General features: G+C 39.6%; 1 protein-coding gene and 1 pseudogene across 1 annotated transcript; both read left to right on the top strand.

The window, feature by feature from the left end:
* Positions 1–4,236: 4,236 nt before the first annotated feature.
* On the top strand, positions 4,237–5,284 carry LOC121807544 (B3 domain-containing protein REM20-like). The gene is made up of 4 exons (XM_042207839.1): positions 4,237–4,326; positions 4,414–4,678; positions 4,772–4,932; positions 5,042–5,284. The coding sequence occupies exons 1-4, from the start codon at positions 4,237–4,239 to the stop codon at positions 5,282–5,284; spliced, it is 759 nt and encodes a 252-aa protein (XP_042063773.1).
* A 2,232-nt stretch (positions 5,285–7,516) lies between these two features.
* LOC121796751 lies at positions 7,517–10,659 on the top strand (annotated as a pseudogene).
* The last annotated feature ends 2,809 nt before the right edge of the window (positions 10,660–13,468 follow it).

Here is a 13,468-nt window from a genome sequence, read left to right as displayed (position 1 = left end):
TACATTTTTTTCTTTGGAGAGTTCGAAATAGCTGTTTCGAACGAATCTTGTGTCTTGCTTGTTTCGCCGTTTTCCTTTTGTGTATTTGAATGATTTACTGCTGAAATTATGCTCCTACATTTTAGGGAGATTTTTGTAAGTGCGTTTGACGATCTTGGATCGATTGGAGCTAAATTGCAAAATAAACTCTGGCTATTTACTGGTGAAATTATGCTCATACATTTTAGGCAGATTTTTGTAAGTGATTTTAACAATCTTGGATCGATTGGATCTGAATTGCAAAATAAACTCTGGCTATTTTTGTAGATTTGTAAAGTTCTTGGATAATGGCACCTCCAGTTTCGACGACAGCCCTTGTAATTCAACTGATGGAGGAGGTTATGCATAACCATCAACTTGATGTTATTACAATGATTCTCCTCTATCTACAACGCAACCGTCGGGGGCTGAACCAAAGATCTGTACGAGCTATTTACAGTCGTTTGCGTAGGATACCAGACCAAGTCAAGCATATTAATCGCTTGGTCAATGTATCCGTTGTGGCATGTTTAGAAAACTTGCGCATGGATCGGAACGCTTTCGGAAGGTTATGTCGCATATTCAGACAAAATGGTGATCTAAAAGACGGCAGGTTTGTGAGGGTTGAGGAGCAGGCTGCGTTGTTCCTATCTATCTTGGCACACCACAAGAAGATCAAAGTTGTCAAATTTGATTTCGCGCGTTCTGGATACACGGTTTCATACTATGTTCATCGTGTCCTACGAGCTGTGATTAGGTTGCAAGCTTCTCTATTAGCTACTCCTGAACCGGTAACAGATGAATCAACCGACAATAGATGGAAGTGGTTCCCGGTGTGTGCTTGTACATCTCAAAGAGGTTCACTATAATGTAGCTAATAGCTTTTTGACAAATTTGTTATGGATGCAGGGGTGCCTTGGGGCTATAGATGGGACTTATGTCAGCTTACAAGTGCCCCAGGATGATAAGCCTCGGTATCGTTCACGAAAAGGTCAAATTTGCACAAACACCTTAGCTGTGTGTGACCGGATGATGAAGTTCGTGTATGTGCTGCCGGGGTGGGAGGGCTCTGCAGGAGATGCTCGGGTCCTCCGCGATGCTGTGAATCGCCCCAATGGATTGAAGGTTCCTCGAGGTGGAATGAGCAAACTGTTTATACTTGATTGCATTGTAGTCTATTACTATTAATCGAGAAATCGATTGTGCCTACTTGCAGGTCATTACTATCTATGCGATAATGGTTATGCAAACAGTGATGGTTTCCTAACTCCCTACAAAGGTGTTCGCTATCATCTACAAGAATGGGGGCCCGCTACTGAGGCCCCTCAAAGTCCACGCGGAATTTTCAATATGAGACATACGCGTGCACGAAATGTCATTGAACGTGCGTTCGTTGTACTTAAAATGCGTTGGGGAATCTTGAGGAGTGCGTCCTTTTACCCGGTGAAGGTGCAAGTCCGACTTATTATGGCTTGCTTTCTGCTTCACAACTATGTGCGAGGTGCAATGGAAACCGATCCAATCGAACTGACAATGGATGGAGGCCATATTGACCCAGATTTAGAAGCTGAGGCTGTTGAAAATGAGTTTGTTGACACCGTGGAGCCTACAACAGAGTGGAATACTCATCGAGAAGCATTAGCACAATCGATGTGAAATGCAGTATTTTTTTTATGACAAATTTGTGAACACTTGATTATATGTTGTCCAATTCCAGTTTTGTTGCTTTATGAGGTAATTGTAACGAAGTTTGCAACTTTCCAGTATACCGGAGCTCCACAATGATGCAGGCCAACGAAGTTGAGTTGAACCTAAGTTGAATCTTCACCTTTGCAGTCATGTTGCATTTAAAGTGGAATTGTTATAAATTATGGTTATGACTCTTGATCTATGTAATAGTTGTAATTTGAATGTATGAACAAGGATTATGAATTGTGAGCACTCTATGTTACTGCAACTCTATGTTACAGCAATTGAATTTGTGTAATGAGGTTACATTTTCAGTCAAAATATTGCTGATTTAGTGTTACTTCATATAGCTAACATGCACCAAAATATTGTTGATTTAGTGTCACTTCATATAGCTACACGAGCACCAAAATACACCCTATCTTTTGTACAAAAGTCATAGCCCCATACACACCACTTTACACCTTCGATCCAAAATGCCTACCAGAGGACATTGAAAACACAAAAGGGGAGACATATGGGTTCATATGTAACATACTATCAGCAAAGCTTAGCCTACTATAGACAAAGCCCCATCAGATACTTGCATGCATAATTTGGTCTTCTTACTATGGAGCTGTACGTCGGCTGGTTGGGCGAGGGCTACACGATGCACATGAACTCGCAAAAGGGGAGGCATTCAGTACTTGTGGGCCAGTCGCTTGAGGGGGACGTGGTATATTATTTTTCGTTCTTTTCTGGAGTCCGGCTCCCATAAGTGGAACCACATGACACTGGTCCTTCACAGTCGACGATTGACAATCACTCCCGCTTTCATCGCCGATAAATAACTTACGTCGGACTTTCGACTCCGCTCCAAAAGCAGGAGAGTTGACCTCATCTTCATCTTCCGACGGCGACGCATATTTGATTGGGATGGGGTTTCCTCGAGTGGGACTCTAGTCGGAAATAACAATCACTGTGGGAGTGTCTTCTTCCTTCACATCATCTAAGCCAAATAAAGAAGCTAGGAGATTGAATTCAGGCTCGTCTCTGTGATAGTATGCCGCCGCAAAGGTGTTCTTATACAGATAAAAAAATGGCCGTAAGAATACATATGATGCTTTGTGGACTATATATCACACAATATCACACAATGTATGTAATAGAAGTAGTTATTACCTTCAATATTTCGACCCATACACAATCATCAGCCATGACAAAGTTTTGACGTGGAAGCCACGTCGCCCCTGTAGTGTGTACCACCTCTTTGAAGGTGTGGTATCGGGACTGGAGCTCCCTTAGCCGGTCAGACAGCTTCGAGATTGTGAGTTTGACCCCCAACTCACCCTGTATAGCCAACCCACACTCGTTCAAGACCCAGGAGGGTATATCACTGCCTTCCCAGCATGCGTTGTCGCGAAAACGTTTGATGGTTGACAACATCAGATGATCCATACGTGGATTCCAGTTGCCTTGGTACAAAAAATGATCTTGCAGTGGTATGTTCATAGCCATGACAGGAAGTTATAGATATATTAAGTAGAAAGATGTTTACTGAAAAGTTGAAGTGCATAGCCTTTTTATAATGCCCATCTTTGTTAGAGGTGTAGTTGGTTATTTCACACAACTACCCACTCCGACCTCAGTAATGAATGCTTAGCTTTAATTGAAGATGTGATAAACCTGCATAATATCTCCTCACTTCATTCATTCTCTGAGAGTGGATTGACATTCATTCATTCTCTGAGAGTGGATTGACATCGAGCTACCCCAGCTACCCCAATTTATAAACTAAACGCAGAGGCTTCTGCCAACTTTTTTCTATGTTTTATTCATTTCATTTTAAACACTTTTTTTCTATGAAACAACAAAGTACTCAAAAATAACCATCATCTTGCAAGAATTATTGACTTTAATTATTAGTGAATTTAAATGCAAGAATTATGGAGTAGTAAATAAGCGGTGCTTAAAACGCACGGATTTAGAGGTCCTATATTTATAGAATGATAAATCTCATCTATATTATTCTCTTTTATTTTACTTTCTCTTAGTTAACTACTATTTATTATTATTTTCGTCAAACACGTGCCGAATAGTAGTCAACCACTTGAGCTGGGACAAATAAAACATCTACAAAGATGTGAATATTAAAAAAATTAACTATAACTTTTGATCTATTGCGTTCACTAGTATTTAAAGTCAATAATGTATAATAAAATATGCTTAAATGCAAACATCTTTTTGAGTATTTTTTGCTGTTTCATAGAATGAAAAAAGTGTTTAGAATGACGTGAATAAACATAGAAAAAAGTTAGCAGAAGTGCTGCGTTTAATGCTATGTTATTAACCACAACAACTCTCCCATCTACCATTCGGCTGAGCAGTTCTTCAATGTGCACCATTTTCGGTGTCCACTTTACAGTTTGCTCCCACTATATTTGGATAAGTTGGCAATTTATTGCAGTTAGATGCTGACCCCTCTCCTCTTTCTCCTATAAACCAACATCAATAAATAGCTCTGCAAATGGTTGTATAACTCACCATACAATGGCCGCTCCCCATATGAATGACGGTGAATATGCGAGGAGACCAAGTTTCTTCAAGTGCTACTCCGAGAGTCTCCACAGCAACGGAATAGTAAGTATCTGCTCTATTATTTCATATATGTTAGATTCTTGTGTCAACACTTGAATAACAACGACTATTATTTTTAACCATCTGCAGCGCTTTCCTCCTGAATTTGTTGGTCGGCATGGGGCATCCTTACCACATCAATGTATTCTTATGATGCCCAATGGGAGAGTATGGGGTGTAAGCTTGTTGAGAGTTGCGAATGGCTTCTTCTTCAGGGTTGGATGGAGAAACTTTGTTCAGGCTAACGAAATCGTGAATTTGGACTTGCTGATCTTCACATGGCTTGGTGGAGGCACGTTCCATGTGAAACGGTTTGATCTCGGTAGTGGTTGCCCACCGAAAAGTGACTTCAGAGGTAATTTGTTGTTATACAAGTTATTTTAGGCATATTAATCACGACCGTAGTGGTAGGAAAAGATACTAAGTTTTTACCCTTCTTTATGTGCAGCTCTTGGAGAGAATCCAAACGACGAAGACTACTACTCTCCTGATATACAATCATCTGACGATTACTCTCCGTCTGAAACTGAGTTCGATGCAGAGGCTGAGGATGAACACGAAGAAGAGGTGATGCTGCCCGCCGAGCGCGAACGCCCCACTTTCAATGTGGTACTGACAAAAAGAAATATTGATGGATGCTTTGTGAGTATTGAAATTTAACACCATGTTATCTTCGTCGCAGAGGCTTCCCTGCTGCTCATCATGAGACTTTTTTTAGGAACTGCCACTTAGTTTCTGGAATGCTCACATCCCTGCCGCCTCTATGGATGCTCAATGTGCCTACTTCACCACTTTTGACAACACTTGGGAGATGCGTATAGGTACTGGCAAAGGCAAGCTTTGGATTCAACATGGGTGGAAGTGCTTTGTGAGAGACAATGCCTTAGTTCAAGGTGATCGGTTGTACTTCCAGTTGGTGGATAACGATGATGTGCAATTTTATGTGAACATTAACCTTTGAATAGCTCGTCCCTAGATGATGCATATATAGCTAATGTCTCGCTGTTTTTGAATTTTGTGGGGTATCAAGCGCTAGCAACAAGTCATACTAGAAAATGACGATGGGCGATGACTATTTTGTATGATAATTGCAGTGTAGTGTTTTCATATGTAATGGCCTCATGTTATCGGCAAGTAATCAGGCCTTGCAGTTATCGTCAAGTTTTCTCTATGTTTTTTTATGGATGGACCTGATGATGGTAAAACACTTTGCTTCAATAGATGCAAAGATCAAACAAAATAAGTGATAATAGCAAACTAGCATTTACTTCATTACTTCCAGTTGCATTTGTAGATTACAAAATAACCATCAACCTAGCCAATCATACCAAGAACATAGTCATACTGGTTCATACATATGCATCTATTTACATTTGGCAAAATAGCTACTACCTTAGCAAACCATACGAACAGGCAAACCATACCTACTACTTACATTTACATAGCAAAAAGCAGAGTGATCCGAATAACCAATTACAACACTAGCTGCACTGCCACATATTCCCCATCACTTAGCACCATACTTCCCCAATGCGCGAAAGACATACGCATGCCTTGCCACCTCGGGTAGACTCATGAAGAAGTCCATGCGCTCAACTTTTTCCAGAATGAAGTCAGAAGCATCAAAGACTTCGGCAAGGATGATTCCATTGATGTTAGAAACAAGCTCGAAAACATCCTTACGTGCCTTTGTGAGGTCGAATTCATACCCAATTCTGTTTCCGAGATATTCAAGGCGAGCGTTAGTGGCTTCATGCATTTTTCCAATGACCTCCACAAGTCCCTCCAATCCAGCATCGCGAGTTTTGCGCTTCTTGCTTGAGGTTTCAGTAGTTGGTGACTCACGCGCACGAGAGAATCCACTATCACTCATCACAGTAGGGGAGTCCCTGTGAAGCCCTGCATCACCTCCAAGGAAGGCGTGGAGACCAAAGTCGAAATCAAGGCCAGCTCCAGTAGTTTCCACATGCTCAATCGGTTCGAGATCGTTGTAAGCATCAAGCATGTCTTCAGCTCCTGTACCATTCGCTCTATCCTTACCGAAGATGATCTTCCAGTCCTCGTAATATGGCCATGACTTATTACGTAGCGAACGGACAGCCCCATCAGCCTGTATTTATGATTCTACTTACAATGCGCACAAGCGAAAGGCAAGATAGTTATATAGTTCAGGAGAAATGAAAGTAGTCAACAAGTACCTTAACAATTTCGCTCCATTGATCGTCGCTTACGTCGATCTTATAGTCACCGTGAACATTGAATCCAACACCACTTCGATCTAGTATCTTTGATAGAGCATAGAAGCTCTTATTCCAGGTGTGAATTCTCGATTGGATGTGAGGGTTCGCTTTCAAATCAGTCCCCGGAAACTCTCGGCGCATTACCTCTTCTGCTTTCATTTGATACCCAGATCTGAAGCCGTTATCGGACTTCCAGCCAGTAGCTACCAACTCCTTCATTATTCCAAGCAAGAAGAGTTCCTCTCTGCCGCTCCACGCACGACGCGTCCTATCTGCATTGTGGGACATCTATTATAGATAAGTATTCATTCACTGGTAAAATTAAAACCAGTTTCGTCATATGTAATTGAACAACAACCATTGCTTCCAGATGGAGCTTGCTGACTGCCATTGGTACGCATGGAACCTGACATCTACATGAATAAAACACAAAAATTTAGTTCTCAAACTCAGAATCTGATCGACGATTCGCGGAGATGAATTACCTACGTGAATCGAAGCCGATGAAGGATGAGTTGTTGTCAATTATAGTTCTAGGGCTGATGGCTGGAGGAGATGCGTCGCCGTTTATATAGAATGAGAGCTATTAGCGGGAAATTTGGCTCGATTCAGCTTCCATGGCCATATTTGGTATTTTCTTTGTAAATAGTAGGGACATATTTGGCACATTAGCACAAGCCAGCTGGAGTCGCAACTTATAAAACAGAAGACTGGAAAAAGAGCAATTTTGTCCAAGTTACAAAACATATGTTTAATTGGATCACTAAACAGCCTTGTCCATGCAAATAGTCCAGGCTCAAATCCTATCCAATAGATTCCCATCAGGCCTACAAAACTGGCCCTTAGAGTATAAAATTATCATAAATTCTGCATTTGTTTGTTTTTTAATGGCAGGTATTTAAAAATACATTAAAATAACACATGCATGATTCTTACCAAAATGATTCCCCAACCCACCAACGACGTCGTGCCGGAGGATTCATTTCCCTAAAATTCCCGCGCGCCGCCGCTCGTTTCTCTTTCTCCTCACTCCACTCCACTCCACTCCACTCCACATTACTCTGACGAGCAGCCACCACTCAGACCCATGGAAGCCCGGCCCGAATCCGACCCGACAACTAGCCGAGCGGAGAATCCCAATCCCGACCACGAAGAAATCGAAGAAGATGAAGATGACGAACCCGAGGAAATGATGACTCCGGATGCCCGAAATGTATATCCCTGTTTCGTCGCCTCTCGTCGGAGCGGGTTCCGGTTCGGGTCCACGACATAGTCGTCAAGGGAAATAAGAAGACCAAGGATTTTGTGATTCAGGCGGAGGTGGAGCCTCTCTTCAGCGACGCCAACACCTTCCAGCAGCTGCTGCGCGCCGCCGGCGTCGCCAAATTACGGCTGCATCGTCTTGGTATCTTCGATTCGGTCAGTATTACGCTCGACGCCGGCCCGCCGGAGCTTCCGGGGACTGCGAATGTCGTCATCGATATCTCGGAGGGTAGCTTGCTCTCTGGCGATTTCGGCGTTTATTCCAAACCGGAGGTATGAGTGCTGGATCAATTTTGAAATTAATTGATTGATTGCTTGATTATTGTGTTTGTTGTTTGGAATTAGGGATTTATTATGCAGAATCATTGTAAATAGATTGGTGGTTTCGTGGATTTATGCAATTTTGTTCTATGAATTAGAATTTATGTGGTTAGCTTGTGGAATTTGATTTATAAATCGTGTAGTAATTTAGCAATCAAATTACTGTAAAGCAAAGGGGAGATTGGAAGTGCTTCAGTCGGTTCGGATCTTGGTTTCTAGCATACAAACCACAATTAAGGACTGTAAAGCAATATGAGGGATTGAAAAGATAAACAGTGCAATGCTTAATTACATTGCTTTAATTTGTGCATCATACGTTTTATGGATTAGTCACATTTTTTCCGTGTGCTGGAATCAATTTTCGACAATGCAGTCGTTCTCTTTTGCTTAGTTCTACAATTGTACGGATGACTTAATGGTTTTGTATGATCTATCTTACTTTTTTGATTTGCTAAAGTGCTTCCGTAGGCTAGATCGTGGTCTCTAGAAGCAGCAGCAAGACTGAAAAATTTGTTAGGATATGGAGATTTGTGGGACGGTTCACTGGCTTATGGCTGGGGTCAGTCATTGGAGATTAGCTCAGGGATGGCTTTGCCCAGATTCAATACAATTCCTACTCCAGTTTCTAGGAGAATATCTCTGCTTTCCCAAGACTGGTTGAAGTTCTCTTCCTACAAAGAACGAGCCCTTGGGCTTTCACTCAGTCTATTGTCAACGGGGAACCATGACCTATCTTACAATCTCTCTTGGCGGACTCTAACAGATCCATCTCAAATGTCTTCCTACACTGTGAGGAGGCAGCTTGGACACAATCTCTTGTCAGGATTGAAGTACGCATTTAAAACTGACCACATAGATTCACCAATGAGGCCAACTAGAGGACATGCTTTTGTTTCCACTACTCAAATTGGTGGCCTTTTTCCTGATTTACGGAGCTTGCGTTTTTTCCGTCAGGTATTATGTTCCTCTTCTTAAATTTTACTTCAGAAGCTGCACCTTCTCAATATATTTGTTTGGCTGAGCCATCTTGACAGCAGCATTGAATCTGTTGTTGTGGAGTCCTCTCCTAGTCTTTCGCAGTTATTCTGCAGTTTCTTACGTTCTTATAATGTTATTGACTTCTTAAAAAAATGTTGCTTATTTGTATTTTACCGAAATTTAGTAACATCGTTGAAGCTTTATGTCTGGTGGCTGTCTTGGTGGACCTATTATTTGTTATGCCATTTCCGTATTGAACATATGTTGTCTTGGCTGTAGAGTTTGTGATCAATTGGTTGGCTGGCTTGTCGTATTTTGGAGGGTGCTAAGTTTGCTGATACGTGTAAACTATGTTTTCATCTGACATTATCTCTTTACTGAATAGGAGTTTGATCTTCGTTATGCTATCCCCATTGGATTCTATCGGGCTGCATTGAACTTTGGCATATCTGGCGGTTTTTTGTTTCCATGGAGTAGTCCCACGTATTTGCCCGAGAGGTTCTTCATGGGTGGAAATACTTAACCAGTTTGCTCCTTGATAGGGCCAACATCTATTTTAGGTTTCAAGTCAAGGGGATTGGGTCTCGCTGAACCCAGACGAGTTACCAGAGATAATCCAAATGATGGGAACTCCGATGATTCTAGAATAGATAATGTTGGTGGAGATCTTGCTCTCGCTGCCTTTGCAGACCTCTCCTTTGATCTACCTCTGAAGGTTCTCAGGAATGCTGGTATCCATGTGCACGTCTTTGCTTGCACTGGCAGTGTAAATAAATTGAGTGAGAATTCATACAAGGAATTCTCTCTTCAGAAATTTAAGGATTCTTTCAGAAGCTCTGCGGGAGCTGGACTTGTCGTGCCCACCCGGCTATTCCGCATGGAGGTAAATGCTATTCTGTTTTCCAATTCCCCCCCTCCTGTGCTGATTTTGCTAAAGAATAAAAGATACACACACTAAATATGGTGCAATCTCCGTTTAAACAAAATCGTTGTCGGATGTAGTTATAGACTATTTGCACTCCTCAACCTTCACCGGAAGACTAATCCGACTAGGAATGTTTAGCTCTAAGCTTACAAATGACATGCTGGGAACTAGTATTATTGGGTGGATTTTCATTATAATGTATTCCTACTATTATAAGATATGGTGGAGTGCCTGCTTTTCCAGAAAAAGGGCTTCTTGGCTTAATAACTATGGTGCTATACCAAAGTTCTATTTATGGTAATGGAGGAAATAGAACTTAATTCATGTGTTGCATAAGAAAAAAATTACTAGTGCAGAATGCTCAAAGGAAAGGATTCAATTCATGATTTGTTGATGTGCAATTATTTGTTTGATTAAACAGGTGAACTACTGCTATATTCTGAAGAAACAAGAGCATGACATTTGTGCATCATATCCAAATTAGTTGTTGAATGATGATTTGAATAGATAAAGCTTCATTTCTTTTTTGATCATTTGCGGAGTCACGACTTTCCTTTTGTTTTTAAGGATTAAAATGATTTATCAAAGCTGTTTGTTTTGTGTGTTGAATTACATAAAAATAGTGATAGTTTCCCAAGTCAATATCACTTATAGTTGTATTATTGTTTTGAGATTAAATGTCAATTTTGGTCCTAAACATATGATAAAAAATGAATTTGGTCCAAAACATTTACTTTTTGAAAAACAGGTTCATAACAAATGAATTCCTTATCGGAGTGGTCATTTTTTTACGGCTTCGTAAAAAACTAACGGTCATGCCATTGTGCAACTAGCGTTGACCGTTAGTTTTTTTACGGAATCGTCAATAAAATGACTACTTCGTCGACATTTTCATTTGTTATGAACTTATTTTTTAAAAAGTGAATATTTTGGACCAAATTCGTATTTGATCATATGTTTAGGACCAAAATTAACCTTTACTCTTGTTTTAATAAATAAATGTTTACCGCCATTTTTGTTTTGATGAGAATTTGAATATAATGTTGCAAATGTTTTGGCTATAACTTGGGAATAAAATATGAATACCAATTCACAAATGAAAGTAGATTATATCTAAATACTAGTACATTTCACGAGTAAGTGGGAGTTGGACAAATGATCTTCTACTACAAGAGATCAATATTGGGGCTTCAGTGTTATCACTTAATCTACACCTCCTCTCAGTGGAGGAGGGAGGGACAAAAGGGTACGAGTGTATCCAAATTTTTTTAGTAGTATTATATATTTAAATACAAATTCTGAGTTTATATTAATAATATATGTATAATGTCCCCCTATTTGGCTACTCTAAAAACTACGCGGCCAAAAACTAATGTCCCTCTAATCCATATTTGGCTATTCCTCCAATAAATACTGGAAAAGAAATAAAATACATTTAATAAATCAAAAAGTGGTAAAACTCAATTTTAATTCAAAGCATTTTTTACAGAACACAATAAAAATAACAAACCTATCGCCATCCCCAATTGAAAACCGCCGACTGCTTTTGCTTCTTGCCTTCTTCCGCCGCCGACTACCGCTCTCCAACTCCGGTTTCTTGCCTTCTTCCGTGACTTGCCGCCTCAATTTTCATCATACACTTTGTACTCTGTTGAAAAGGCGAGTGATTAGGAATTTAGGTGTAAAAGTGTAGTTCATTAAATAATTTAGGGATTTTGGCAGCTTGTGCAAAATAGAATAATGTTTTACACTTTATGACTCTCTCTTATTGTCTTGGAATTGGGGTGAATTGAAAACAGCCGTGCTTCCAATTATTTTTGGATGAGAAAGTCTCAATTATGTATTATTTTAGGGATTATAGAGTACTAAATGCACAAGTATTTAATTTTAAATAGCTTAATTGTTGTTTTGGATTCTAAATTATTGTGTTTCAATTTTAAAAATTTGATCTTCTGACTTTGGTAGCCATTTCAAAAAAGAACGATGATTGTAGTTGGCTTTTTGAAATTGTTAGTATTTTGTTGAATGTAATTGGAGTTTCTTATAAAAGAAATGAATTGCTTTGCGAAGTTCAAGCACAAAAAGTTGCTCAAGTCTTGGAAACTGGTGAACTTGAATCGGGATCGGGGTCGAATCAAGAACTTAGTTTGAAGAGGCCTGGAGACACTCGTTGGAGTTCTCACTACAAGACTCTTTTGAATATCATGGACTTATTTTCTACAATTTTTGAAGTTCTTACGATGATTGGAAAGAAAGATTCTGTTTTCGATGATAAGGGAAAAGCTCAAGGCATTTTGTACTAACTAGAGTCATTTGATTTCGTGTTTATGGCACAACTAATGACTACTATATTTGGGTACACTAACAATTTGTGTCTTGCTTTGCATAGAAGAGATCAAGACATCATCAATGCTATGAGGCTTGTCACTTTAACCAAAGATCAACTACAGAAAATGAGGGAGGATGGATGGGAGATTCACTTGAACAAGATAATTTCAATTTGCAATAAACATGGCATTGTTGTTCCAGATATGAAAGCTCACTATAACCCTCATGGAAGATCAAAACGTTTTGTTCAACAAGTTTCATGTCTTCATCATTTTCGTGTTGATGTGTTTATCAAAGTGATTGACTTATTACTTCAAGAACTTGATAATCGATTCGATGAAGTTAATATGGAGTTGCTCAGATGTATGGCTTGCTTCAATCCTAAAGATGGCTTCTCTTCTTTTGACAAGGAAAAGGTACTCAAACTTGCCACTTTTTTATCCTTCCGATTTTTCAAACATTGATTTGATGGACCTTGAGTGCCAACTTGATATATTCATTGGAGATATGAGAAGTGATGAAGACTTTCAGAATTTGCGAGATATTAGTTCTCTTTTGGTGAAGCTTGTTGAAACAAAAAGATATGTGGTTTATTCGCGTGTGGTTTTGCTTATCAAGTTGATTTTGATTCTTTCGGTTGCCACTGCAAGTGTAGAGAGAGTGTTTTCTGAAATGACGTTTGTGAAGAATAAGTTGAGAAATAGAATGGGTGATCAACTTTTGAACGATTGTTTGGTCACTTTCATTGAGAAAGATGTGTTTCTACAAGTATCCGATGGTGATATAGTGAATCGTTTTGAAGAAATGAAGACTCGTCAAAAAATAAATTAGATATAATGTAGTTTATTTTTGTATTTTGAAATGTATGACTCTAAAATTTGTATATTTCCAAATATATTGCTTTTAGTATTAGTTTTTATTTTTGGTATGTTATATAATGATTTATCATATGACTTGCACCCCCGAATATAAATTACTGGATCCGCCACTGCCTCACTTATGTGGAGTATATAATATTGACAATTGCACCAAATTTTTTTTTCCTGGTTCTTTAACTTTGTCAATTATTCAAGCAAATATTTTAGGCCGC

The sequence above is a fragment of the Salvia splendens genome, chromosome 1 (assembly GCF_004379255.2).
Source record: "Salvia splendens isolate huo1 chromosome 1, SspV2, whole genome shotgun sequence".
NCBI classification, from domain to species: domain Eukaryota; kingdom Viridiplantae; phylum Streptophyta; class Magnoliopsida; order Lamiales; family Lamiaceae; genus Salvia; species Salvia splendens.
This window is presented reverse-complemented; position numbering and strand designations above follow the sequence as displayed.

Excerpts from the sequence above, each read along its gene's own strand:
- LOC121807544 (XM_042207839.1), top strand. The coding sequence starts at position 4,237 with ATGGCCGCTCCCCATATGAATGACGGTGAATATGCGAGGAGACCAAGT. Across the intron at positions 4,327-4,413 it reads GTCTCCACAGCAACGGAATA|CGCTTTCCTCCTGAATTTGT; the intron begins GTAAGTATCTGC and ends AACCATCTGCAG. Across the intron at positions 4,933-5,041 it reads AACGCCCCACTTTCAATGTG|GAACTGCCACTTAGTTTCTG; the intron begins GTACTGACAAAA and ends GACTTTTTTTAG.